The following is a 27,693-nucleotide window of genomic DNA, read 5'->3' as shown; positions in this document are numbered from 1 at the left end:
GATATTTGCATTTAAAGTTGAAAATTTTGCAAATTTTATCTTGCAATTTCTCGATTTCTAGTAATTATTTATTTCATATTATGCACTTTTTATGCACTTATACTTTATTACATTGTTTCTACATATTTATTTTTTAGTAATTATTTAGTTATTTGCTTAAAATAAGCATTTTATATTTTACACAATTTTCATTCCATGCACAATAACAAAAGTATTCCGTGTTGACAGATAATAAGTGTTGCCAAAATTACACATTTATCAAATGAATAAGAATGGATATAAAAACGCAAAAAGGAGTTTTACTCAAAAAATAAATCCGACACACCTCCGACACACCCCGGTGTTGGATCGACCAGGGTTATTTTTTTTGAAGTGCGGCCGAAGGCCGCCAACCCAAAAAACCTGACATACCCCGGTGTTGGATCGGTCAGGGTTATTTTTTTCGAAGCTCCGCCGAAGGCCTCCAATGCAGAAATAAGTGGGACGCGAATGGACTAATGTTTACTCTGTTTTGCCTTTGTTGTATTGCAAGTAATCATTATGATCCTTTTATTAAATTATTAGATTAAACACACTTATAAGCCATAAAACTTTTTTTATTACAATGGAAAATTTATTTCAGATGGTATTTGTTTTCTGCGTTTGAGTTTTTATATCCATTCTTATTCATTTGATAAATGTGTAATTATGGCAACACTTAATATCTGTAAACACGGAATACTTTTGTTATTGTGCATGGAATGAAAATTGTGTAAAATATAAAATGCTTATTTTAAGCAAATAACTAAATAATTACTAAAAAATAAATATGTAGAAACAATGTAATAAAGTATAAGTGCATAAAAAGTGCATAATATGAAATAAATAATTACTAGAAATCGAGAAATTGCAAGATAAAATTTGCAAAATTTTCAACTTTAAATGCAAATATCTCGAAAACTATAAGTTTGCGGCGGCAACAATTATATATTTTCTTAATCTGGAGCAGCAGCTCTATCCAACCATACCACTTTTAACCCTGAAATCGTGGGATGGTATACTAAAGTTTCCCCAATTATAGTTCACAAAGCACGGAAGGCTGCGTTCACTTTGGCGGTTGAAAATCAAGTGTTGCTTTTGATGTGCCGGTGATGCCACTCAGATTAGAATTAATATTTCGCATAGGGTTACCTTACAAAGGTGTTCCACCAATACCTTGGACCATCAGAGTCATCGCACTATTACCTATTCTACAAGTGCGATTTTCATCGCCGTAATCCTCAACTCCTACAATTTTATCAAATTTAGGTAAATATTGCATATGACTCTTAAGTGCCATTTCGTCACACAAAATATACACGAATTTTTGTTCCTGACTAAATCCCCGACTTCTAAACTCTAAAAATCTAATACTACTGCTATTACATCCTGGATCGCGGGGCCATTCCGAAACAAACTCGTCCAGAGTTCTCTCATACGGAAGCCTAAGGATTGGCTTAAGGTGTCTGTAAGCTAAAGGTGATAAGAGGTATACACCTAAAGCCAGTGTTTTAAAATAGCTGTCGTATCTACGACCATTGGGATTCCGGTTGAAATTTTGTATACTATTGCGCACTATGGCGCTTATCTGTAGAGGAAAATTACTATTAAAGTGGCCTATTATATCCAAACCTTCCTCTTTTTCCTTTAATACATTCTTTATTCTTTTATATTTTTTTGATAAATCTTCTATTTGATATTTTAAGTAATTAATTTCCCTTTCCTTTTCTTCTAATTTATTTTTCAAACATTTGGCAAATGCGTGTCCGGAACAGCATTAAGCCTTAGCTTTTTTTTCAACTTAATTTTTAAGGAAAAGTGCCGACCACAGGCATACAGATGCTTAATTTTGGTGTGTCCTACACCCAACCGACTCGGCCAAATTAAATATTTAATAAAAATACAAATAAAGAAATCCTACACCTTACAACCAAAACCTTATTTATATTTATTTTAATTTAAACAAATACTATTATACTTTTCTACTTATTAAACTATTATTTATTTTTAAATACCACAAGTAATATAATAGAATAGTATATTCTAATTATAATTTTCCTACTAAAATACTGTAATTTTTGAAATTATTTCTACACTAAGTACTACAATCAATATTGTGATGCAATGAAATATTTATTTTTATTAAACACACGTAGTAGAATTTAATTATAAATATGTATTTAACTTAATTAACTCTATAAAATATCATGCACAAAGTTTAAATTTAAAAAATACTATATAAAAATACTCGTAGTTTTTAACTTTTGGACTAACCTGTCTTCCTCACTTTTGGCATTTTCACCAAATTATAGAAAAATACTAAATTAATAACTTTGAAAATGCATATATAAATATTAAAATGCAAAATTATTAATACACATAATTTTCCTTACCAAATATACACCCACTTCTATGAAATTTCGTTTCACACTGATTTTGTCAGTTAATTATAGCAGTTTATTTCTGGCATCCCGCCTTTTCTGAAATCAGCTGATAAAAATTCCCTGATCTCCATCGCTGTCAAATAATCAGGAACGCGTTTGAGAGAAAAAGAGAGCCAATGCTAAAGTCTCGTATCATATTATCTATGACAATGTTGTGACGCTTTGTCGTCGCGTCAGTTCTTCGACAGATTGACTCTTTGACAAAATGTCAGTTTCTGCCTTTTATTGGCAGTGACAACGGAGATGCGAAAGATTCGTAAACATACAGACAAATGTGCCAAAGAAATAATATACATACATATGTATGTGCATGGTACAAATATTGATATGATAACGAAATAATGTGAATATGCATATTTCATGAAGGTCATCAATTTTCTTTGAAGAAATGAAGTTCATTTGGCACATCTTCACTTTGTAATAGCTGAAATAAATATAACTTATTTGAAATATTAATTCATTTAAAAATTAAAAAATAAAATTAAACAGAAATAAAATTATTTTTACCTAATTTCTCCCGATTTTGTAAAAAAAATTAAAAATTAAAATTTCATTTGATACAAAACAATCACGCATAAGTGACTCTGAGAATGGGTTTTTACATTCTCTGTGTGACTTTGTATATTTTTCTTCAAAGAATTTCTCTTTAATCATTCTCGCATGAATTCAGTCGTTTTACATATACATATTTCTGCCTTTGAATGTGCTCATTTCTGCTAAATAGCAGCGAGAATGGTGAATTCTTTACTACAATTCTATTAGCTCTGTTAACCGTCTAATCGAACATCATGCAGAATTCAATTTGCACCTTCTCTATGCTTTAAGTTCTACGAGCAGACGCATTTTGTTTAGAGGGCTGTCGTGTAAAATGTAATTAAAATATTAGCAGTGATGCCCAACTCCTCTCTCACTGGGAGTGAGAGAACAATGACTAAACGTCAAAACCTCCTGAACTCGATCAACTGTAAAAGTTCAGGAGGTTTTGACGTTTGGCAATTGGAAACGCTCGATGACCAGATTGAAATCTTACCAAAAAAATATGTAAACGGAGGGATTTGCTGCTTCGTTCAAGACCACTTATAAAAAATGTTAAACAATGAAAGTTAAATAAATATATGAAATTTAAAGGTATTTGATGAAACGTTTTGTAATTTGAAGCATCATAGTATTATTTTAAATGGAAAATGATTAAAAACATTTAATGAATGAGAGCTAACAAGCTTAAATGCTTTTATTGGGTATTGAAAGGTCAAAAGTCAGTTGTTCTAATATACTTTAAAAAGATTTAAATAGTTTCTCTTTATAATAAATAACCACTACATCGTAATTTTTAATTGACGACACAAGTTTATGGCGATGATTGCCTATCCCGTAGCAGAGTGTCCTTGTGGTTTCAACGAAATCATCATTGAAATATCACATACATATGATTTATCGGATTTTGAGGGAACATTTGGGCTTACGAAAGGTATGTGCATGGTTTGTTGAGCACCAAAAATTGCTTAGAATTCAACATTTGGAAGACGATTATTTGACCAAAAATCACATTTTAAACATTAACCATTCCCCGTATTCACCTGATATGGCGCTGTGCGACTTCTTCCTTTTCGGAAAAATGCATTCGCCCATAAAAGGAGAGCGTTATGCAAACGTAGAGGCCATTCAAAAGGCTTGCACCGGCAATCTGGCGGCTATACCGGTCCACGAGCTAAAACACTCGTTCGACATGCTTTTGGACCGTGCAAAAAAGCAAGTATTGAAGCAGAAGGAGACTAGTTTGAATAAAATAAATTGAGTTTGCCGAAAAAACCATTTGTTCTGTTTTTGTTTTAAGTCCTGTTTATTTTGGAAGGCAGCTTGTAAGTTTATTCGATCGTAATATTGAAATAGTTTTGAAATAGTTCAAATATGATACATTTATTTTTTAGTTACTACAAAATATCCCTGCGTTTAAGAGATTTAACGTGGACAGAAAAAATTCAACTTGTGCAAATATCCACGTTATGGACAGTAAAAGTGGTGTTGAGTTTTCATTTACATGGACGGCGGCAACAACTCTATCCGTTCACAAATATTTTTGTTATAACTTCAATCTGACCGTTCCAGGCATTCCAATTGCAAAACGTCAAAACCTACCCAATCTAGTCAACTGTCAAAGTTCGGTAGGTGAGCGGTTCTCATTTTCAGTGACAGAAGAGTTGGGCATCCCTTAGGTGCTAGCGATTTTTTTTTCTTTGCTTTCGTCCGATATAATATCAAGAAATGTGCAAATTTGTTTATATCACTGGTCTAAATTTTAAGTCAAAGCACTTTATTTGAATAGTGAATTTCTGTACAATAAAGTATATTTAAATTGTTTATTATTTTTATTTAATTTGCAGAGTTTCGGAGACGCTGATGTTTCAGGCGAACAACTTCATGAGATACTGAGAGAGATTGATACTAATATGAATGGACAAGTTGAACTTGATGAATATTTACAGGTAAAAATCATATACATACATACATAAGGATATGTATACATACACATACGTACACACTTTATAACTGCTAAAATACCTTTGCAGATGATGTCAGCCATAAAAACTGGAGATGTTGCATATTCACGTTTTGCTAGAATGGCTGAATTGGAAGAGCAAAAGCATGAAGCTGCTCAGCTGAAGCAAAAAATTAGCGTTGATCGTTCAGGTGGTGGATTATAAACGACATATTTTAGGCTTAAAATGTTTTGAATTTATGCAATTTGTTTATTAAATATTAACCGATAAAAACATTGTTTCTAAATTTATATACAGTAATTCGCTTAATCAGATTGGATATTTTTTAAACTTACATTCGTTTATTAAATCAGCCATCATTGAATCAGAGAACCTAAAGCACAGTATACATATCCATACAGTATATATACAGAGACTTACAGCAGAAACAGTCAACAACGCTACTCCCTTCTCTCTTTGACGTAGATGCCGTGAGAATTCACGGCATTTGGATTTTTGCCGTAGAAACGTAGCTCTCTCACAACGCAGGGTTGCCAATATCGATATACTGTAGTAATTATCAACTTTTATAATTCAATCTGTTCAATATGTTTAAAATTTTCTTAAAATAACTCAAAATCAGAGTCGAATGCTATTATTTAAAAAAATATAAACTATTTTTAATAGTTTGTTTTCAGTTTTGATATTTTATATTATAAAAAATTATAATTGAAAACATACTCGCCTATTACACACGGCAAAAAAAGTTGCGGCAACTCTTGGTTTATAGGCGAGGGGGCGACGAGGAGTGTTCAGCAACTCGCTTTGTGTTCTTATTCGTAACAGTTCGCTGCGACGTTTTTCGGCATTCGTGTTCTTTCTTTCGTAATAGTACATAGTTGCATTTGAGTATATTTTTTTGAAATTAATATTTTGAATATATTTAAAAAATTTAATTTCATATTTTGGCAAGTAATTTGCAAATATGTATACAGATGTACATAATATAATATTAATATTTTAGAAAATGGAGTAGGACGAAAAAATCGAATTAATTAAAGATATTGTGAAATGTATAGAGGAAGCCTTAGAAATTGATTCAGACGATAGTGAAAAGGGTGATATATGTGAAGGTCTGTTATATAATCTTTGTTTTAATTTTGAATTATAAATAAATTGTATTTCTTAATTGACAGAACTGATGAATATATGTGATAGAGTGGCCCAAATACCTATAAGAAAAAAGAAACGGCAATGGGTTAAAGTAAAGTGAAAGAGAATGAAAAAAAAACTCGAACAGATTTGCGCAACACAAGTTGCTCGTGTGAAGGTAATGGGCGACAGCAAAAGAGAATCGCCCGAGAATTAGCAACTTTTGTTGCTGCGTCTAATAATGGACATAGATGTGTACAAAACTATATATGCGTATTGAGTAATGGCAACATTGTTCAAATGAAAACAAAGCAAAGATGTGCACACATTTTGCCGATAAGGAAGGAAAAGGAAGGAAGGGAGTAGCGTTTTTGACTGTTTCTGCTATTAAAGCATAGAGAAGGTGCAGGTTGGATATCGAACATTTGTTAGATTTATAGTAGGGGCATGCGAATATTCGAAATTTCGAATTATTCGACGCGAACCGAACCAAATTATTCGATCCGAGATTCGAACCGTATATTCGCATTATTCGAATAACTCGAATAATTTTAATATTTGACTATTTGCATGATTTTTTAATTAGCGCCAGTTGTATCTGAATCTCGTTCATGCATCTGACGTACATCTGTCATTCTCGTTTCAAATATTCAAAAAATCAAACATTGGTTATTTTTTATTATGTTGTTGTTAATAAATGTGTAAATCAATTTGAATCAAATAATAGTTTTATTTTCTTTAATTTTGTTCTATTACTGCAATAGAATAATCTATTTAAGATTTTACTTCTTCGAATATTTCGAATTGCTCGCATTATTCGAATAGTTCGAACTATTCGAAATATTCGATATTTGACTCTAATATCGAATAGAATCTAAGGATTCGATTCGACTCGAATCGAACTGGATTCGCATACCCCTAATTTATAGTAAGGAATTCACCTCACAAGCACAGAAGTCACGCTGTAAAATGTTAACATTTTTAAAAGTTCTCCACTTATTCAACAAAGAGTTTGATGACGAGAAATAAATAAAGGGTGATTTTTTAAGAGCTTGATAACTTTTTTAAAAAAAAAACGCATAAAATTTGCAAAATCTCATCGGTTCTTTATTTGAAACGTTAGATTGGTTCATGACATTTACTTTTTGAAGATAATTTCATTTAAATGTTGACCGCGGCTGCGTCTTAGGTGGTCCATTCGGAAAGTCCAATTTTGGGCAACTTTTTCGAGCATTTCGGCCGGAATAGCCCGAATTTCTTCGGAAATGTTGTCTTCCAAAGCTGGAATAGTTGCTGGCTTATTTCTGTAGACTTTAGACTTGACGTAGCCCCACAAAAAATAGTCTAAAGGCGTTAAATCGCATGATCTTGGTGGCCAACTTACGGGTCCATTTCTTGAGATGAATTGTTGTCCGAAGTTTTCCCTCAAAATGGCCATAGAATCGCGAGCTGTGTGGCATGTAGCGCCATCTTGTTGAAACCACATGTCAACCAAGTTCAGTTCTTCCATTTTTGGCAACAAAAAGTTTGTTAGCATCGAACGATAGCGATCGCCATTCACCGTAACGTTGCGTCCAACAGCATCTTTGAAAAAATACGGTCCAATGATTCCACCAGCGTACAAACCACACCAAACAGTGCATTTTTCGGGATGCATGGGCAGTTCTTGAACGGCTTCTGGTTGCTCTTCACCCCAAATGCGGCAATTTTGCTTATTTACGTAGCCATTCAACCAGAAATGAGCCTCATCGCTGAACAAAACACGCGCGCGAAACACATTTCGAACCGAACACTGATTTTGGTAATAAAAATCAATGATTTGCAAGCGTTGCTCGTTAGTAAGTCTATTCATGATGAAATGTCAAAGCATACTGAGCATCTTTCTCTTTGACACCATGTCTGAAATCCCACGTGATCTGTCAAATACTAATGCATGAAAATCCTAACCTCAAAAAAATCACCCGTTATATGTATTTACGGCATATGATGACTTGGCATAAGTATATGCCAAAGCAGAGAATATGAATAGAGATAAATATATGTATGTATGCATGTCCACGAAGAATTTCGTTTTGCTTGTTTATATTTTATTCCATTTTTAACAGCGAAAAATGTGTAAGTTAGCACAGGTAACCAAACATCCGGCAAAAATATCACTTGCACCGAATTCGCTGACGGCGCGTCTGCAACTTTATAAGAACCCAATACCGCATTAAGTATGCATCCGGCCATTATGCTGATCGCACGCTTTTAGCCTTGCGCGTGACAACAACAAACAAAGTGTAAGCAACTGAGAAGTCACACGGCCAATAACGTGCAGCAACTAAAGTTAGGGCAAAGTAGTGTAGGTATTTAGACGCTAACGTCGCTCCTATGTAATTCAGTTATTTCAACTCTTCCGCTGAGACCGGCTGGCCATGGTATTACCAAGAGAAATAAAATTTTTAAAACAAATTCAAAGAGAAATTGTTTACTGGCGCCCAACGTGGGGCCAAACAAAAAAATCCTTATAAAAGGACACGCGAGTATGGTCGTGGGTTCGGACCCACCTCCTTACTAGTTTAAATAAAACCATCAGTGCCACCATAGAAGTGCCACCAAATATTATTTAAAAAAACCCATCAGTGCTATCATAGAAGTGCCACCAAATATTATGAACAAAAAAGTTTTAAATAAAACCATCAGTGCCACCATAGAAGTGCCACCAAATATTATGAGCTAAAAATTTTAAGCCATCAGTCCCACCAAATATTATTTTAAAAACTATCAGTGCCATCATAGAAGTGCTACCAAATATTACGAGCTAAAAATTTTAAATAAAACCATCAGTGCCACCAAAGAAGTGCCACAATAAATAAACCGCCAAGAACTGCAAGAAAAATTTTTAAGTGAAATCATCACCGCCACCATAAAGGTACTACAATAAAAAACAACCAAAAAATTTCGTTTGGCGAAACCTGTAGATAAGAACGTTAAGCACCACAACAAAATCATCAACAAATCATCAAGCCACGCAGAGGCGTTACTTTCGAGGGTCAATAATCAAGCATCAATCATCCACTGAAGACCGAAAACAACTTAACATGGGAATATTTATGATAACCCTACTCTTGGCAATGAGCCATTGGACTACCGCGGGGATATTCAACTATACCACCTCTCACTACATTCCATTAACAGGAAAAGTAATCCTCCATGAACAATACGAGTTTTAACTACACAAGACAAACTTATCAAAATTCGAGACGATAGCCGAAGAGACGGACACAATATTAAAGCAATTTCCGCATTCCCACGCCAGGCAACTACTTCGAAACGACGCTAACGAAATATTAAAACTACAAGACGCGGTCAGAGTACATCACCGACATGCGCGAAGCATCAATATCCTAGGGGCTGCATTAAAATACATAACCGGCACCCCGGACTTTGATGATTTTCAAACAATTGAGACCAGAGCTGAAGCCCTAATAGAAGCAAACGAACAGCAGGTAACAATTAATTTAGTTACACAGAAACAAATAAACGAATTGACGGTGACAGTTAATAAACTTTTAGCACAGGCAAAACAGACACAGATCGACACTGGAAATCTCTTTTCTTTAGCCAGTACTAGAAATAGAGCGGTGATAATGGAATTAGAAACCATTATAACGTCGGTAGCTCTAGGAAAAGTAAATGTTATTAACCCCATTTTGCTTAATGGCATGGAAATAAATAATATATTAGCTGCTGAGCTCTCTTCAAATACCAGTATAACTGAAATACTTTCTGTTTCTAAACTTAAGATATTTCAAAACACACAATTTATTTATTTCATTATTAAATACCCAAAAATAGCTAGAGTTTGTAATAAAGTAAAGTTGCTGCCCGTAATCCAGGAAGGAAAGATTATTTCCTTAGAAACAAATCTTATTGGCGAATGCAACAGAGAATACATCCCACTTTATAATTGCAAGGAAGCCATAATAGCAAACTTCTGCCAACCCTTAAAAGAAAGTTCCTGTGTACGACAACTATTGAACCAGCACTTCGCAGGATGCAAATCCAAATCCGCCGATCACGTTCCCGCTCTTGAGGAGATCGATAACGGCGTAATTCTAATTAATGATCAACCCGCTATAATAAGAAATGAAAATTTGATAAAATTAGCTAGAGGAACCTTTTTGATAACATTCAAAGGCGAAATTACGATAAACTCCACCATTTATAGCAATTGGAATGAAGTAATAATTTCGCATCCTGAAGCAGTACCCGCGCAGCACGTTAACTTTACAGAACATATCGAGTTGTTATCACTCCCACACCTACAAAGAGTTAATATAAAAAACCTCATGCACATAGCGTACCTACAGAATCTTATTGAAACCCGCTCCATACAATCGGGAACCGCGTTGATCCTAATCCTAATTGCCACAGCTATGAGCATAGCAATATTTCTGCGAAAACGACAAAGAAATATGGTAGTACTGAAGAACATCATAAAGGAAACCGGGGACGCTTTCACTTCAAGAGGAGGAGTAGTTAGCACAGGTAACCAAACATCCGGCAAAAATATCACTTGCACCGAATTCGCTGACGGCGCGTCTGCAACTTTATAAGAACCCAATACCGCATTAAGTATGCATCCGGCCATTATGCTGATCGCACGCTTTTAGCCTTGCGCGTGGCAACAACAAACAAAGTGTAAGCAACTAAGAAGTCACACGGCCAATAACGTGCAGCAACTAAAGTTAGGGCAAAGTAGTGTAGGTATTTAGACGCTAACGTCGCTCCTATGTAATTCAGTTATTTCAACTCTTCCGCTGAGACCGGCTGCCCTTGGTATTACCAAGGGAAATAAAATTTTTAAAACAAATTCAAAGAGAAATTGTTTACTTGTACAAAACAAAGCTCTCCCACATAGAACATAAAGACATTTTTTTATGTTCTCTGTCTCACATATCCAAGAATATGAAGGGACATAAATATATGTACATATGTATATATGCATGCTTATGAAACTCCCAACAACAGTATTGTGATATTTTCATGTTTCATGTTAGCTTTCAATCAGAGGATCGCTTGTATGTGATACATATGTATGTACATATGTATGTTTGTATGCTTTTGTGTTTTGCACTCAGCAATTCCATATTGACATGTAAAAATAATTATGATATGAGACGATATTTTGTATGAATGCATGCATAATCATATTTATAGTCAATTTACATATTTAATAATTTAATTTGATTTTCCATAATATACTATACTATAAATATTTTTGTATTATATTTCTTACTAATAGAAATTAAATTTATCACAACAATATATATGTACCTATGTATGTATGTACAAATTCTATCATATAAATCTTATGTCTACATGATAGAACAGTGGAACGCGAAACACGTACCAAAAAGGAAACAAAGGATCCATAATTGGCATTATGTTCGCAAATGATTCACTCAGCAGGCACATAAATTGGACAGTGTCAAATACATACACATACAGTGATCATATGGCTCATTATAGCACAAATTTCGTACTCCCGAGAGCAGGAGCTTCTTAGCAGAAACCCCTCCCGAAAGCGAAGTTTGTAACAACAAGAGTTCGACCCAGACCTGTTTGACGTAGTCTGGAGTGCATCAAAGGCATCTGGTGACAGCGCCGCCCACTTGGTATCAGCAGATCGAAAAGAAATGGTGGCAGCATGCGATGCAACAATGCGTAGAACGTCACATCACCACACGCGCGGCCTGTATATTGGTGGAATGAAGAAATTTCCATGCTGAGAAAGCTTTGTCACTCAGCTAGACGGCGTCTACAGCGTAACTGGGGCGAAACGAACGAAAATCGCCTTAGGGAGGAATTTAAAAGCCACAAGAAGCACCTGAAATCGGCAATTACACGAAGGAAAAAATCATGTTTTGAGAAGCTGTGTGAAGAAGCAAACGTTGATCCTTGGGGTACTGCATACAAAATATGTATGTATGTCCAAATTTAAAAACAAGCAGCAGAAACCTAAAGATGCCTCTTTTATGGGAAAGGTCGTCGAAACACTATTCCCGAAACACGACCGGATTTAATATTCCAAGCGACGAAACGAAGCTGTAGAGTCACCCCCGTTAGTCAGGAAGACGAACTATTGGCAATAGCAAGGAAAATCAAAAACACCAAAGCGCCTGGATAGGATGGCATACCAAACAGAGCTCTGAAGGAAGCCATAAGCTTAAAACCCCGAGTTTTCGCTAAAATGTACATCGCTTGTTTAAAGGAAGAGGTATTCCCCGACTCGTGGAAAGTACAACCTTTGGTACTGCTCCCAAAACCAAAGAAACCACCTGAAGAACCTTCATCGCATCGACCTTTGTGTATGCTCGACACAATGGGTAAAGTGTACGAAAATATAATAAGAAACCGCTTGGAGTTAGTAAACCAGAAAGCCGGCGGACTATCAGAGAGACAATACGGCTTTATAAAAAAGAGATCCATTATTGACGCACTACGAGAAGTCGTCGATACTGCGAAATGTGCAGTAAGTGGGAAAAGATGGAAAGGTGGTACGAAAAAGTACTGCGCGCTGATCACCCTGGATGTCAAGAATGCGTTCAACACGGCAAAATGGTCACACATAATCAAAGCCCTGGAAAAAATTCGCGCTCCAGAATACCTCATAAATATTATAACGAGCTATTTTAGAAACAGAAGGTTGATTTATGATACGAACGAAGGAGCCAAGAGCTACTCTATCTCGAGTGGAATACCCCAAGGGTCAGTGTTAGGCCCGCTGTTATGGAACCTAATGTATGACGGGGTGCTAAGAAGGCAACAACCAAAAGATGTAAAACTAATAGCATATGCGGACGATCTCGTGGTGGTAGCAGTGGCAAAACAATTAGTCGACCTAAGAAGCAAATGCAATGAGTGCGTAAATGATCTACGGCACTGGTTCTCTTCTGTGAGTCTGGAGCTGGCAGAGGAAAAAACTGAAGTTTTACTTATAAGCACCAGGAAGGTAGAAGAACAAATAGAGCTCTCCATAGGGGAGTGCGAGATTACTTCGCAGCCGCAGCTGAAGTATCGGGGGTAATATTGGATTCTAAATTAAAATTCAAAGAACACCTGGAGTATTCCTCCAGTAAAGCAAACAAAATTGACAACGCACTATCGAGAATGATGACCAACACAGGCTGTGTGCGTTCCAGCCGGCGATTCTTAATAGCGAAAGCAATGAGTTGCGTAATACTGTACGCAGCACCAGTATGGATACAGGCAATGAATATAAAAGCGTATGCTAAACAAATAATTGCAGTGCATAGGCTTTCTGCAATTTGAGTAATAAGTGCTTTCCGGACTACATCAACCGACGCTGCTGAAGTATTAGCCAGCATGCCGCCCATTGACATCCAGGGGGATAAACTCGAGCGTTTATATCATCTATCGGCGCCTAAAACAGTATCGGCAAAGACCGAGGAGAGGAACAAGAGCTTTAAAATGTGGCAGGAGCGGTGGAATTCCTCATCCAAAGGGCGTTGGACCCACCGACTAATACCGGACATCCACTCGTGGATAGACAGACGACATGGGGACCTAGACTTTAATCTGACCCAAATACTTAGTGGACATGGGTGCTTTAGAAGCTACCTCTTCAGATTCCACAATGACATTAGTCCGAACTGTCCGACATGTACAGAGCAGATAGAAGACTCTGAACATGTATTGTTTTATTGCCCTAGATTTTCAAATACAAGGGAAAGGCTAAAAACCACACTAGGTGGTAGTCTTACAGTCGATAATTTAACGACACTCATGTGTCAGTCGACTGATAAATGGAAAGTTGTCAGCGAAGCGTCAGCATCCATAATGACAAAACTGAGACTTTTTTTACAAATAAAAGCGTAAAATAGCTCTATTATAGCTCTATTATATTATTTGTAATAACAATTGATAATTTAAAACAAAAATATATACCTATTTACTTATTTTTTGCATAAAAATTTTCACTTTGAACAAAATATTAAAATTTCATTGAAGTGCAAGGTATTAAGTATGGCCACAACGAAATTGTGTACATGCAAAATGGGGAGCTGTGTTGTCTTGTGTACATGCGTTCATGTAGTAGAATGCACAACGCCATTTTCAGTTCACTGTCGTGCTGCTGCAGTCTGTCGCTGTCATTGTGTTCAGCACTTCAATCGTTGCATATTTCTATCATGCATAATGAAACCATAATTGGGACAACGCAATACAAGTGTCAATGGTGGTGTTGGTGAGAAGCGCTTGAAAAGTCAAGATGAGTACACGGGTTCGAATCTCGACAGAATTTATTTTTAATTTGCCTTTTGTTCTTCCATGAGAATAATTTGTAAAATAAGAATTTTTCATTTTATAATTTTTGTTGAGCTGCCGGCACTGTTGCGACATTTCTTCTAAGCAGTTTTGCCATCGTGACGAGAAATAGTTTGTGGGCAGCGACGCTTGTGTGGGAGGATGTGTTGATATGTATGTTGTTGCTGTTTTTGCTTCATTCATATTTTAAAACTTTTTGTACTTGTATGTTGGTATGTTTGTGATAGACAAGGGATTCCCTGGTGTACATATGTATGCACATGTTTACATATACATTGGACGGAGTGTTCTATTCTAACGAATTTGGGCTCTCTAGCTGGGCTCTAAGCTACCGGGGGGGTCGGCAGTTCGCGGATAGCCGAACGGCCTATAGTAGCAGGTCAGTCGCGAAATAAGTTAAAACGAATAAGCAATCCCGACGATGAGCGGCAGGAGTGGAGGATGCGGCATAAAAGCTTGCAGATCCGCTGAAGCTCCTGTGACTGTGGCTAATCGACACCGCCTCACAGAAATACGTGTCCCCCTCATCATCACTCATGTGCATGATGAACAACAAAAATCCAGGCGCGACGGACCCACAATGGGCGGCTTCCTGGTCAGCGTCTGCTCACCATGTTAGGTGCGGCTGTCATTAAAAATGACCGGTACACACCGCGGCGCACTGGGAGTCCCTCAAAGTGTCAACAGCGATTTCTCAGCTGGCGGGATGGAGAGGGTGATGTGAGCATGCTCTGCCGATGTGTCTGCTGCGGTGTGTATAAGGAACCAGCCCCTTCGGGCCCTGGTCAAGGAGTGTGCAATGGACGCAGGAGTAATAGCCTACGTTGCCCCGGGCGAGCGCCGGTCCGTCCGTGTTTTCCGGGACTGGTAAAGCGAAGGACAGGCCTCAGGGAACTGTGGTAGGGGCAGTGTCTCCGAGGGTACACCCGTTCCTGTTTATTTCGGCCCGCCCCCCTGCACACGGTGCGCTGGTATATCAAATATATGGAGAATAATACAAGAAACAAAAACACTAACAACAACAGCAGCAACATTTTTGGGATTATAGGAGGCAGCAGCACTGAAAGCCTGAGCGATGATGGAAATAAAGTGCAAAACTCCCCTCGAAGTACGACTATTACGAAAGCAGATCCCTTTAAGAGGGCACCAAAATTGGGTAGGTCCCCGATTAAAAACCTTGGTGTTGACAAACCTTTAAGAGCGAGGTCATCACCACCAGCGTTGGGTGACACCACTCCCCTGGCAAAAGCGATGCAACTTCGTGGAGACTGTATGGCTGAACTAGGGGAAGCGATTAAGAAGTTGATCGAAACAATGCGCCCACCACACCGGTCTATCAATAACACCATGAGAGATCTTCTCAGTGTGATAGCGAAGCTGCACGCAAGTGCTCAGGAGGAGCACATGGCAAATAAGGAAGCACGTTGTAGTTTTCTAGTAAAGACAACCACCACAGAAAATACACCCAAGAGGCCTCGAGACGAAATGCAGCCAAAGAGAAGAACACCGCCTAAGAGAAATAAAACTTTCCATAAGGAATGGACGATCAAAATGGAAGTTCCCCTGAGCAAGGAAGCAAAATGCGACAACCCAGTTGGAAGCAAGGAGACAGTAATGGGAAAACAAGATGGCTGGATCACGGTTAAACATAAACAACCAAGGAAGACGCCACATAAGCCGCCACATAAGCCGCCACCCGGACCCGATGCAATAGTAATAGAAAAAACAGGGGATATGTCATATAGGGAAATCCTCAGGACTGTCAGGAATAATGATACCTTGAATAACCTTGGGGAAAATGTGACCAAGATAAGAAATACGGCAAAACGCCAGATTCTGTTAGAGCTGAAAGAGGCCCAGATGAAGAGCACGGGGGTCTTTAAGACCGAAATAAGTAAATTATTGGGAGAAAATGCGCAATTAAAAGCTCTAACTTACGAGGTTCTGGTAGAAATACGTGATCTTGATGAAATCACAACGAAAGAGCACATTACTGAGGCAATACGCCTACAAGTAAAGTACAAGAAAGCATGCAACAATCCAGATGACAGGAGCGATTGCTGTGTCAAGTGTGGAGAAACTGGACACTTCGCGAAGTCGTGTAATAAAAACCCGTCATGCAGTGCATGTAGGAAAAAGGGCAGGGAAAACATCGACCACCAAATAGGAAGCAAAAATTGTCCTCTCTATCAACAGGCGTGTAAGAACATCAAAAAATGAGAGTTATGCAGCTCAATCTAAACCACTGTGAGGCTGCACAAGAGCTTCTTAAGCAGACGGTTTACGAGGAAAAGGTCGATGTAGCTATACTTTGCGAACAGTACAAAAATATAAGCGGAGCGACATGGATCTCTGACAACACAAACAAAGCTGCCATATGGGCATGTGGAGGGGAAATGTTTCAGGACAAACCGCTATCAGGGAAATCTTTTTACACACGAGCGGAAATCTGTGGGATTAATTTTTATAGCTGCTACATACCGCCAAGCATATCGCAAATTGATTTTGAGAAAATCCTGGACGAACTAGTCAGAGAAATTCTGTCTATAACAAGAAAAGTGATAGCATGTGATTTTAATGTATGGGCGGTGGAGTAGGGTAGCATCTGCACAAACAGGCGTGGAGATGCTCTGCTAAAGGCCTTCTCGTCGTTAGACATGGTGTTACTAAATACCGGAAATAAAAATACGTTCGAGAAGAACGGTCGGGGATCGGTTCTTGACATTACCTTCGCTAGCAGTTCTCTAGCACGGACAACAAGGTGGCAGGTGTGTGACATATATACACACAGTGACCATAATGCTATTATGTTCGAAATCGAACACTCGGTGCACAATCGAAGGAATATGTCCACTAAGAAAGTACAGAGAAAAGGATGGAAAATGGAAACCATGGACGTTGAACTCTTCAAACTCATGTTAGATGGTCATATAACATTTAAGGAAGACATAAATCGACAGGCGGAGACCCTAGTGCGGCACGTCATTAAAGCATGCGACGCTTCTATGAGTAGGAAGAAAAATGGCTCCCATAGAAAACCTGTTTACTGGTGGAATGAGCAGATCGACACATTAAGGAAGGAATTCCACAAAGCGAGGAGGAGGTGTCAAAAGGAGTCGCGGACTTGCAGAGATTACGCAATTATGCGAATGCTTTAAGAGAAAACGTAGCGATGTCAAAAAAGCAATCAAAAAAAGTAAATCCAACTGCCTTAAAGAACTCTGCGGAAAAATCGACGAAAACCCATGGGGTGATGCCTACAAGCTGGTAATGACGAAGATCAGAGGTGGCAAAGGACAAGCACCGACGTGGCCAGCGCTACTGAAAACCGTGGTGGAAACTCTATTCCCCACACAGCCTCTGGAGAATCGAACGGTGCGAGTGCAAGAACCTGCTGATACGGATTGGACAATAGTCACTGATGTGGAGTTAATAGAAAGGGCAGAGAGATCTGGCAATGCCAAGGCACCGGGTGTGGATGGTATCCCAAATAAGGCTTTAAAGATTGCTATTAGGCACAATGCGAAACCCTTTGCTGAATTGTTTACGCGGTGCTTACAAAAAGGTGTCTTCCCGAAAATCTGGAAAAAGCAAAGACTGGTATTATTGCAGAAACCAAATAAACCAGCAGGAGAGCCCAATTCATATCGACCGCTCTGTATGCTGGATACGACCGGCAAGATACTAGAGCGGATAATCTGCGCACGACTAGAGCTGCATCTAGAAAAGAAAGGAGAAAAATGTCTGTCTGACAACCAATATGGATTCCGCAAAAAAAGATCCACCACTGACGCGATTAAAAAGCTTACTGATATAGCTAAGAAGGCAATAGGGGGTAAAAGATGGCTGTATGGTACTAAGGAATACTGCGCAGTAGTCACGTTTGACGTTAAAAACGCGTTCAACTCGGCATACTGGCTACATATTATAAGTGCACTAGAACATAACAAAACCCCGGCTTACTTAGTTAGGATCATATCCAGCTACTTGTCTGACCTGTTGTTACTGTACGATACGGATGACGGACAAAAAACATATATGGTAACGGGCGGAGTTCCACAAGGTTCCGTGCTTGGCCCATTGTTGTGGAACGTTTTGTACGACGGGTGCTGCGTCTCCCTCTCCCGAAGCAGGTACAGATAATCGGGTACGTGGATGATATTGCCATAACAGTAGTAGCAAAAGAACTGGGACAACTTGAGTACCTCTGCAATCGAGCGGCGTTAACGATCAAAGAGTGGCTCACGGCAACAAAACTTCAGCTCGCTGGACAAAAAACTGAAGTTGTCCTGATCACAAGCAGGAAAAAGCTCGAAGACATAAGATTGGAGATTGACGGCCACAGTATAATGACCCAGAAGGCAATAAAGTACCTAGGAGTGCTTATTGACAATAGACTTAGCTACAAGACGCACATCGAAAAGGTATGTGAGAAAGCAGCACGTGTAACGGCCGCCCTATCAAGAATAATGGCCAACATTGGTGGACCAAGCTAAAAGAGGCGAGCGCTATTGGCCAAGGTGAGCCAATCAGTTCTGATGTACGCCCATATGGGGACCAACACTACAGCAAAAGACGTATGCTAAGAAAGCGAAATTTTCAATGCGGCTCAGTGCCATAAGGGTCACGTGTGCATTTCGTACCGTATCCCACAAAGCGGTTGGGGTTTTAGCAAGCATCATGCCGCCAGAGATAATGGCCATGGAGCTCAAAAGAGTATATGACAGGTCTACAAGACTGGGTAGGCGACTAACAGCTGAAGAGCGGAAGGAAGAGAGGCAAACAAGCCTCAATGAGTGGTAAGCACGGTGGGATGCAGCTACGACGGGGAGATGGACCCACATGCTAATTAGAAATGTACAAGCATGGGTAGAAAGGAAACACGGGGAAACAAATTTTTACCTGACGCAATTTTTGACGGGACACGGGTGTTTTAGAGAGTATCTCTATAAATATGGACACGACGACGGGACGATTTGTTCCTTCTGCGACAGCAGCGGAGAAAACGCGCTGCACATCTTCTTTTTCTGCCGACGATATGAAAAGGAGAGAGCCGATCTACAGAAACTGACAACGGAACAAGTGACACCGGATAATATAGTGCGGTTTATGATTGAGTCAAAACAAGTGTGGGATAGTGTGAGAGCATGGTGTGCTATAGTTCTGAAAGAACTAAGAATGAAAGAGTGGCAACGCAGTGAAATCAGAAGGATGAATGAGGAGTAGGTCTGAATGACGTGACTGACGAGCCGAATAGCAAAGCTTGGCCCAACGATGTAATGCTTAACGGCAGTTCCGTGGGGCAAATAAACAAGCAAAGACAATGGAGTTAAGGGTTTAGTACGTAGGCGTATTGGTCTCTGCATTAGCGCCCAATACGAATCGTGCATACCGTCCGGAAAAATGACGGTATCTAATTTTTTCACAGGCGTATGGATATTTGTAAGTACATATCTACGTATGTACATATGTATGTATTATGCTTCTATAGCTTGCGTGCGTATGCCATAGAATTGGTACGAATGTGAAGGTCATTAATTTTTTTTTAATTTTATTTTAATTATGAGCAAATTTCAGTTTTGGCACATCTTCATTTTGTAATATTCGAAATAAATATTACATCTTTCAAATAATTTAAAAATTAAAAAATATATATAAATTATTTTTTACCTAATTTTTCACGATTTTGTAAAAAAAATTCAAATTTTTACAATTTTTCTGAAAAAAATGGTTCATATGGTACAAGATCACGCATGTGTGACTCAGATAATGCTTTTATTGTACATTCTCTGTGTTACTTTGTATATTTTCTTAAAAGCATTTCTTTTTATTTGTTCTGGCATGAATTCAGTCGTCTTATATACATATGTATGTATATTTCTGACAGAGAACGTGCTCAATTCTGCTAAATAGCAGCGAAAATGGGGATGATGTTCGATTTGGCGGCTAACAGAGCTGATAGAATTGTAGCAAGGAAGTCACCATTCTTGCTGCTATTTAGCAGAAATGAGCACGTTAAAGGCAGAAATATACAATAGGGGTATTCTCTTGCTCTTGCAAGATTGCAGATTGCAAAAATACTACACCGAAATATACAAGGGCACGAGAGCACCCATTGCAGAATCTAGTGATATATGAGCGACTGATTCAGTCAATTTATTGTAAATGACTATTGTGAATTGGCGCACCTTCTGCATACATTTTTAACAATAAAAACTTTAACAAAACTTTATAATTTAAATAGAAATTATAAAATCTAATTAAAATTTACCTTTCTCAACAATTTAACGACGTAATATGTCTTTATGTAAAATGGCAACTACAGCAGGGTTGCAATTTTATTTTTGCGTGACATTGCACGCAAATATACATGGGTTTTGGTCTGACATATTTTACAGCCCTTGCAAATATTTTTCTGCGTGTGTTTGTTGTTGTGCCGTTGTAAATCTGCAATTCTTGCACCGTGCACCGGGCTTTGCAAGAGCAAGAGAATACCCCTAATATGTAAAACGACTGAATTCATGCGAGAATAATTAGAGAGAAATTCTTTGAAGAAAAATATACAAAGTCACACAGAGAATGTAAAAAACCATTCTCTGAGTCACTTATGCGTGATTATTTTGTATCAAATGAAGCATTTTTTCCGAAAATTGGTAAAAATGTTAATTTTTTTACAAAATCGGAAAAAATTAGGTAAAAATAATTTTAATTTTTAGCAGTGCAGATGACCTGTATGTTTTAGATGGACAAATAATATTATAAAGACCAATATTAGATAAAAAATGTTTCAGAAGTGATAAATTATTTATTTTTAAATTATTTAGAAATTCTTTTGGGTTACTTTTTCTATATTTATTAAGTAGAATAGAATAGAATTAAACGAGGTATGCACTGCGACCTTGGGTCTATTGTGCCCTCTCCTAACTCACAGGGACTCACCAAGCCCCAACAAATCGATAAATTCTAGTATTTTGCTGGGAGCTAGTGAGTCGATGTGGTCCCTATCCGGAAACAGACTGCGATGCAGTCGATTAGCAGGTGCTCCGGGGTTTCAGGTTCCCTGTCGCAGAACCGGCAGTTAGAGCAAGAGACAAGTCCTAGATTGAATAGGTGCCTTTTCAACTTGCAGTGGCCGGTGTAGAATGCGACCAAGAGCCTGAGTTTGATCCTTGGGAGGTTGATTATCAATTTGAACCTTTTGAGGTTGTACCCCCCTATCAGCAACTTGGCATGCCGCATACCATGCGCTCGTTGCCAATGACCTTCCCTGCCTACTCTTTCTTCCTTACGGAGCAGCTCCTTTATAGTGTGGGGGCCCACCCCAGTGAACGGTTCGGGCCCTACCATATTTGTGGAGGCTGCAGAGCGGGCGAGCTCGTCAGCCAGTTCATTGCCGGCTATGCCTCTATGACCAGGTACCCAAATTAGGTGTACCTGATTCAATTCCGCTAGGCTGTTTAGCCGTTCTCTACACTCCTGCACTAGCAGCGATTTGATCTCGTAGGCGGAGATCGCTTTTAGTGCCGCTTGGCTATCGCTGAGTATGGTTATTCGCTCGTTACGATAGCCGCGATGGAGGTTTATCTCTATGCACCGACTTATGGCTAGGACTTCGGCCTAGAAGATACTGGGGAATCTGCCCATCGGTATGGATAACCTTGTGCGTGGGCCCGCGATCCCTGCACCAATACCTTCCGACGTCTTCGAGCCGTCAGTGTACCACTTCAGTGTACTATCCCTCAGCATCAGCTCAAGAGTGGAGTCATTCCACTCGCTCTTGCTGCCAAGGGTAACCTTGAACTTCCTCGTGAAATTTATTGCTTTTGTAATCCCGTCTTTCGGGAGGAGGGCAATTGGATTGTTGCCACTTATCATCTCCATCCTCTGGGACGAGATTATTTTCCCCTTACCGCATCCCTCTGCCGTTATTTGCAGAAGTGAATGCTTGGCTACTTGACCGATCACTATGTGGAGCGGCGAGAGTTCCAGCAGGACCTCCAGCGCCGCTGTTGGGCAGGTTCGCATAGCGCCTGTCATGCAGACGCATGCTGGCCGCTGAAGCCTCGATAGTTTCATCACCACAGAGGCCCAGGACACCGCTCCATATGTGACTATCGGTCGCACAATCATGGTATACAACCACCTGACAATACTTGGCTTGCAACCCCATGATTTACCTGCACACCATTAGAGCCTTTGTCGCCTTGACCAGGGTTTGGTCCACATGCTGTTTCCACCGCAAAGTGGAATCCAGAGTGACACCGAGGTATTTTACTTTGCTGGTCATCTCAATCACTCTACCACCAAGTGTGAGGTTCCTAAGCCCGGGTAGGGATCGTCGCCTCGTGAAGGGGACGATGGTAGTCTTCGAGGGGTTGATGCTCAGCTCAACTCCCCTGCACCACTCCTTTGCCAGGTTTAGACCTCGTTGCACTAGGCCACAGAGAGTGTCCTCGAATTTGCCTTTCGCTATGATCACTATGTCGTCCGCATATCCTTGGCAGCGGATGCCGTTGTCGGTTAGCAGTGCTAAAAGGTCATCCACGACAAGGCTCCATAGGAGGGGCGATAGTACACCACCCTGCGGACAGCCTCTTGTTGTGCCTAGGCAAATCTTTGTGCCCCCTGCTGTGGTCTCAGCAATCCTAGTGCGAAGTACCGCCTCTATCCATCTACGCACCGGAGCTGCCACATTCCTACCTTCCAGTGCCATTGCTACACTTCTATGAGAAGTGTTGTCAAAAGCTCCCTCAATATCCAAAAAGGCGCATAGCATGACTTCCCCTTCCTCCAGTGAGCTCTCTATCTCAGAGGCCAACTGGTACAGAGCTGTGTTGGTTGATCTCCCAGCTCTGTATGCATGCTGAGCCGCATGTAGGGGTGCGGTCTTCAACGCCTTAGACCTTAAATGATGATCAATTATCTTCTCCATAGTTTTCAGTAGGAAGTTAGGCTAATTGGCCTGAAAGATTTGGCCAACGAGTAGTCCTTCCTTCCTACTTTCGGTATGAAGATTACCTCAGCTGTCCTCCATGCTTCAGGGATGTAGGCCAACGCCAGGCTCTCCCTCAGCAGCCTAATCAGGTGTGGCATCAGGATCTGCTCACCCTGCTGCAGAAGCGCTGGGAAGATGCCGTCCACTCCCGGAGACTTGAACCTCTCGAACGAGGCCATTGCCCACCTGATCGAGTCCGCAGTAAACAGTTGTTTGGCGATAGCCCAATCAGTGCGGGATGGCCTGTGTTCCGTTATTGGCAGACACCGATAAACTGGAACAGTCTCCGGGAAGTGAGCACGCAAGAGCTCTGTAGCTCTGTCCTCCGCGCTGGTCGTGAATGTCCCGTCGTTCCTTTTGATGGCTAGCACTGTGTCCGTCTTCCCTTTAGCCAGAGCTTTGTGCAACCTGGCAGCTTCTAGTGTGGAGGAGACGTTTTCACAGAATCTCCTAAAGCTAGCCTGTTTAGCAGACCTGATCTCTTTATTGTATAACGTCAGGTTGCTCCTGTACTTTACTGTACAGGAGTACGTTTAGCCTTATTAAATAAGCTGCGTACCTTCTTCCTTAGATCTGCGAGTTTCCTTGTCCACCAGGAGCAATTGCGCCTGTCTGTTTGTGGTACTCCTAAGGGGCAGCTGTCATTGTACGCATTAATAATGGACCCGGTAAGCGCGGTCAATCTGACCTCCATTCCCTGGCCCGTGGCGCTACTGTCAGTTTGCCCCTTCCTCTTCAACTCCTCATCTAGCCTCTCCCTGAAGGCACTCCAGTTGGTCCTTCGAGGGTTACGTCTAGGAGGGAACATCTTGACCTCTGCCCTCAGCGCAAACCTCACAATTCTGTGGTCCGACAGCGAGGGCTTCGTTGAGACTCTCCACTGCGAGACCAACCCTGGTGCAGGTTCATTGCTGAGGGTGATGTCCAGCACTTCCCTCCTGCTTATAGTTATGAATGTGGGTTCACACCCTACATTCTCTACCGCTAAGTTTCTACCTACTACATATTCTAAAAGGGACTCACCTCTCGCGTTGCAGACGGTGCTGCCCCATTCCGTATGGTGGGCGTTCGCGTCACATCCGATGATAAGGGGGAGCTTGTGCAAACTGCAGTGCTCCACCAGCCTTTCCACCGTCTCCGGGAGTGCCGTTGCTGCCTCTCCCGGAAAGTATGCTGAGGCTAGGACGAAGTCATTGCCCTCGGTGTCCCTAGCCTGCACCGCCACCAAATCCGGCGTCAGAAACTCTGAAATGCAAAAGAAATCAATATTGCTTCTAACAACTATACACGTCCTCGGCCTCTCGCTAGAGAGGTCCCAGATTACCTTATTTGCCTCTGTCTTGAGGCCCTTTACCTCTCCTTTATGGACCCAAGGCTCTTGGATCAGCAGCGTGCCCAGTTTCTTCGCAGTGAACCTGTTTGTTATGACAGCTGAGGCTGCCGCCGCATGGTGCAGGTTCACTTGGGCAATTTCCATATTGACGGCCATCATAGATTGGGCTCGAGGAGAGAAAGATCCTCTATCCCACTGTCAACCGCGCTGCTGTCAATTGGGCCTCCAAGTCCGTCTAGGAGCTTCTGCGTTGAGGGTAGCTCCATATTCCGGCCATCATCGGGGACGTCCGTGGTCGTTCTTGGCACTGCCTGTTCAGACCTGCTCCCGCAGGGCTGCTCCGACGACTCGTCCACCTCCATCCTTATATCCACCGGGGCGGATTCCGGCACTGCCTGGATATCGACGCCTTTGTCCTGCGGAGGCGCGGGCGTCTTGGCTTCCTTGCTCCCGGTGTCAGCTGGCTTGTAGGGCTGCATAACGACCGTTCTGTACCTGTAGAACAGGCGGAAGCTCGCGGCCCGAACATACTTATACGACTCGTCGTCTATGTATAAGTTCAGCCTCCATCCTTCCATATCCCCTAGCTTCTCCTTCTTGCTGCTGGTAACACACCAGGCCGAGATACTGAGTCCCCGGTTCTGGTTCCTCACCAGGCCCAAGGCGTACTCGTAGGACCTGTCTCCACACCGAGGGAGGAAAACTGTCATGCTGTGCATGATTGGCACATCTTTCACCCTCTTCGCGCAGAGGACAGGGCCCGTCCAGCCTCCCAGCTTTGGAGCATGCTCCTTCAGCCAGTCGGCGGACGCCTCGTCATGGCAGTCTACCTGCATCATGCCTCCCCTGAAATCGATGCCCAGGAAGGACGCCGTATATTCCACGCCTTTGCACACCTCATCCATGAGGATGTCCTGCAGCACCGTGAGTTCCTCCGGTTTCAGCGACTCCGCCGGGTATTTGAAAGGCAGAACAGCCATGCGGATGCCCCTAACAGCATCCGCATAAACGCGCCGCCCCTCCTCCACCCGGTGAGGAGCCGGTACAGATGGTTGGCCCCCGGCTGCCTTTGCGTCTATGCCCCGCACCCTCTTGGATTGTGGGGGCTCCTGTGGCGTGATTTGGCCGCTGTTACGTTTTTCGGCCTGGGCGCATGTGCTTGCGGACGATGCCCTGCTGTCGCCCCGCCGTATGGACTGCGTTGTGCTGACCGAGCCACGGCCACTGCTACCGCTGCCCTGCGCGCGAGCTGGCACATTGTTGCCGCGTCTATTTGCCGGGGTAACGTTGCTCCATTGGCTCTTGCCCCTGGCTAGAGCCTCCGCCGCTTCCGGGGTTTTCCCATCGTGGAGGTGGCGTAGGTACCACCTCATGGTGGATCCACTCATCCCCTTCCTGCGTGAATCCTCACACTCGCCGGGTTGGCCAGCTTCTGGGAGGGGGCGTTGCCCACCTCTTCTGCGCCTTCTCCTCCTTCTCTCTTTTGTGCGGTCAGGCTCTGCCCGACACGACTCACCAGAGGCCGACCCGCTGCACCCTCCGGCGGGGGTCTTGCCGACGTTCGTTGCCGCAGCGGCACCAGGCGTACCCACCAGGTGAGCTCCGCTGCCAGAGGGCACGTCGTCATCATCCTCCCTGGCGTGCTCCTCGAACAGCGAACGCTCCTCTGGCGTGAGAGCGTCAAGGTATCTAGGCTTACGTCTAGCGCCTCGACCCCCCTTACCTTCCGCTGTCCCGATCTCCAGCTCCTTATCCGATACCGTTGTCCTTTGTCGTTGCCCTAGTCCGTCATCAGATCCAGCTTTTATGTTGGTTTTTTGTGTGTTGTCGTTTTTCATCTTGTTCGTACGACCCTTGGCTCAACAGGGTGAGCTGCCGGGTCTATGTTCCGTATGGGGAACAGGAAGGTCCGCCACGCCAGAGCCCCTTGACGCGGTAAGGCCACCGTTACTTCCCAATTCGGCCCGGTGTTGGGAAGGCTCCGTTAAAATACAGCCGAATGTTCCTCCTGGCTGCAAATCATCCAATGGGCACGGGTCGCATGACACCCTGGATTAGGAGGTGGTAGTCCTTGGTGGCCGCACGCATGCGGCTCCCGACAACCTGCCTGAATAGTGCTAGTCAACACCATCCACGCCGGTTGGGGGGCGCCGAGTATGCCTTGCGACTAAGCCTCTGCACCACGGCAAGGTGCCTACCATTAGCAGAGGTAATTAAGTATGAATTATTAAGTATGAATGAATAATAAAATAAAAGCGCACATTTGTGCTGTTCAGTGAAATAGCAGTGTTAACAAAAAAAAATCAACAAAACTCATTAATTAACTCATTTATACTAAATAACATTTTGGTATTGTCTTAATACTTTATTGTGTATACTTTATTGACTATTACAGCCTCGTACTACTGGGCATGGAGTCGACCAAGTCCTGGCAACGCTTAAGGGAGTCTACGCCCATGCTTTTCGAACACCTGCCAAACTGCGGCTTACAAGATAAGGATTGCTTTGAAATAAAGTTCTTGACGTCTCCCCATAAGTTTGATGTGAGGTTGAGATCCGGGGATTGAGCTGGAAAGCATGGCATCAAATTTCTTTTTTCTTGGCTGAGCCGATTTTTGGCTAATTTGCTGGTGTGTTTTGGATCCTGCTGGAGTGTCCATTTTAAGGGCATATTCCTACTGGGATATGGCAGCAAGCGTTCCTTAATATTTCCACGTACACATTTTGATTCATGATCCCAACGATCATATGTATTGGGCCCACACCGCTATAGGAAAAACAGGTCCATATCAAAATTTTGAAGCTACCGTGATTTATTGTCTTGACCGCATAATTTGGAATATACTCTGTGTTTTGGGGGTCTACGGACGTACTGTCTAGAACCTGCTACACAAAACAAGACCATTTTGGACTCATCTGTCCAAAGGATATTGCCCCGTT

General features: G+C 41.4%; 3 protein-coding genes across 11 annotated transcripts in view; 1 reads left to right on the top strand and 2 right to left on the bottom strand.

The window, feature by feature from the left end:
* LOC105225662 (glycerol-3-phosphate dehydrogenase, mitochondrial) overlaps window positions 1-5,250 on the top strand; it is a 63,069-nt gene extending 57,819 nt beyond the window's left edge. For all 5 annotated transcript variants that reach the window (XM_049451265.1, XM_049451269.1, XM_049451268.1 and 2 more), the window contains exons 9-10: window positions 4,844-4,945; window positions 5,030-5,250. In XM_049451265.1, coding sequence (XP_049307222.1) covers window positions 4,844-4,945; window positions 5,030-5,164 — 237 coding nt within the window. In that variant the 3' untranslated portion in view covers window positions 5,165-5,250. The remainder of the gene's footprint in view (window positions 1-4,843; window positions 4,946-5,029) is intronic.
* LOC125777122 (uncharacterized) overlaps window positions 1-27,693 on the bottom strand; it is a 358,233-nt gene that overhangs the window by 106,625 nt on the left and 223,915 nt on the right. The window lies entirely within an intron of this gene.
* Window positions 1,640-26,723, bottom strand: LOC125777125 (uncharacterized). Of its 2 annotated transcripts, XM_049451307.1 has the most exons (3): window positions 24,745-26,723; window positions 24,444-24,665; window positions 1,640-2,886 (listed from the first exon to the last, which is right to left on the bottom strand). In XM_049451307.1, the coding sequence occupies exon 1, from the start codon at window positions 26,589-26,591 to the stop codon at window positions 24,909-24,911; it is 1,683 nt and encodes a 560-aa protein (XP_049307264.1). In that variant the 5' UTR covers window positions 26,592-26,723; the 3' UTR covers window positions 1,640-2,886; window positions 24,444-24,665; window positions 24,745-24,908. The 2 variants fall into 2 exon arrangements, with proteins under 2 accessions (XP_049307264.1, XP_049307263.1); XM_049451306.1 differs by lacking the exon at window positions 1,640-2,886 and having other exon boundaries at window positions 23,820-24,665.

Source organism: Bactrocera dorsalis, chromosome 3 (assembly GCF_023373825.1).
Source record: "Bactrocera dorsalis isolate Fly_Bdor chromosome 3, ASM2337382v1, whole genome shotgun sequence".
Taxonomy (NCBI): Eukaryota; Metazoa; Arthropoda; class Insecta; order Diptera; family Tephritidae; genus Bactrocera; species Bactrocera dorsalis.
Note: the sequence above shows the minus strand (reverse complement) of the source record. Positions and strands in the feature narration are given on the sequence as shown.

Bases quoted from the DNA above. Each gene is read 5' to 3' on its own strand.
- LOC125777125 (XM_049451307.1), bottom strand. From the start codon at position 26,591: ATGAAAAACGACAACACACAAAAAACCAACATAAAAGCTGGATCTGAT.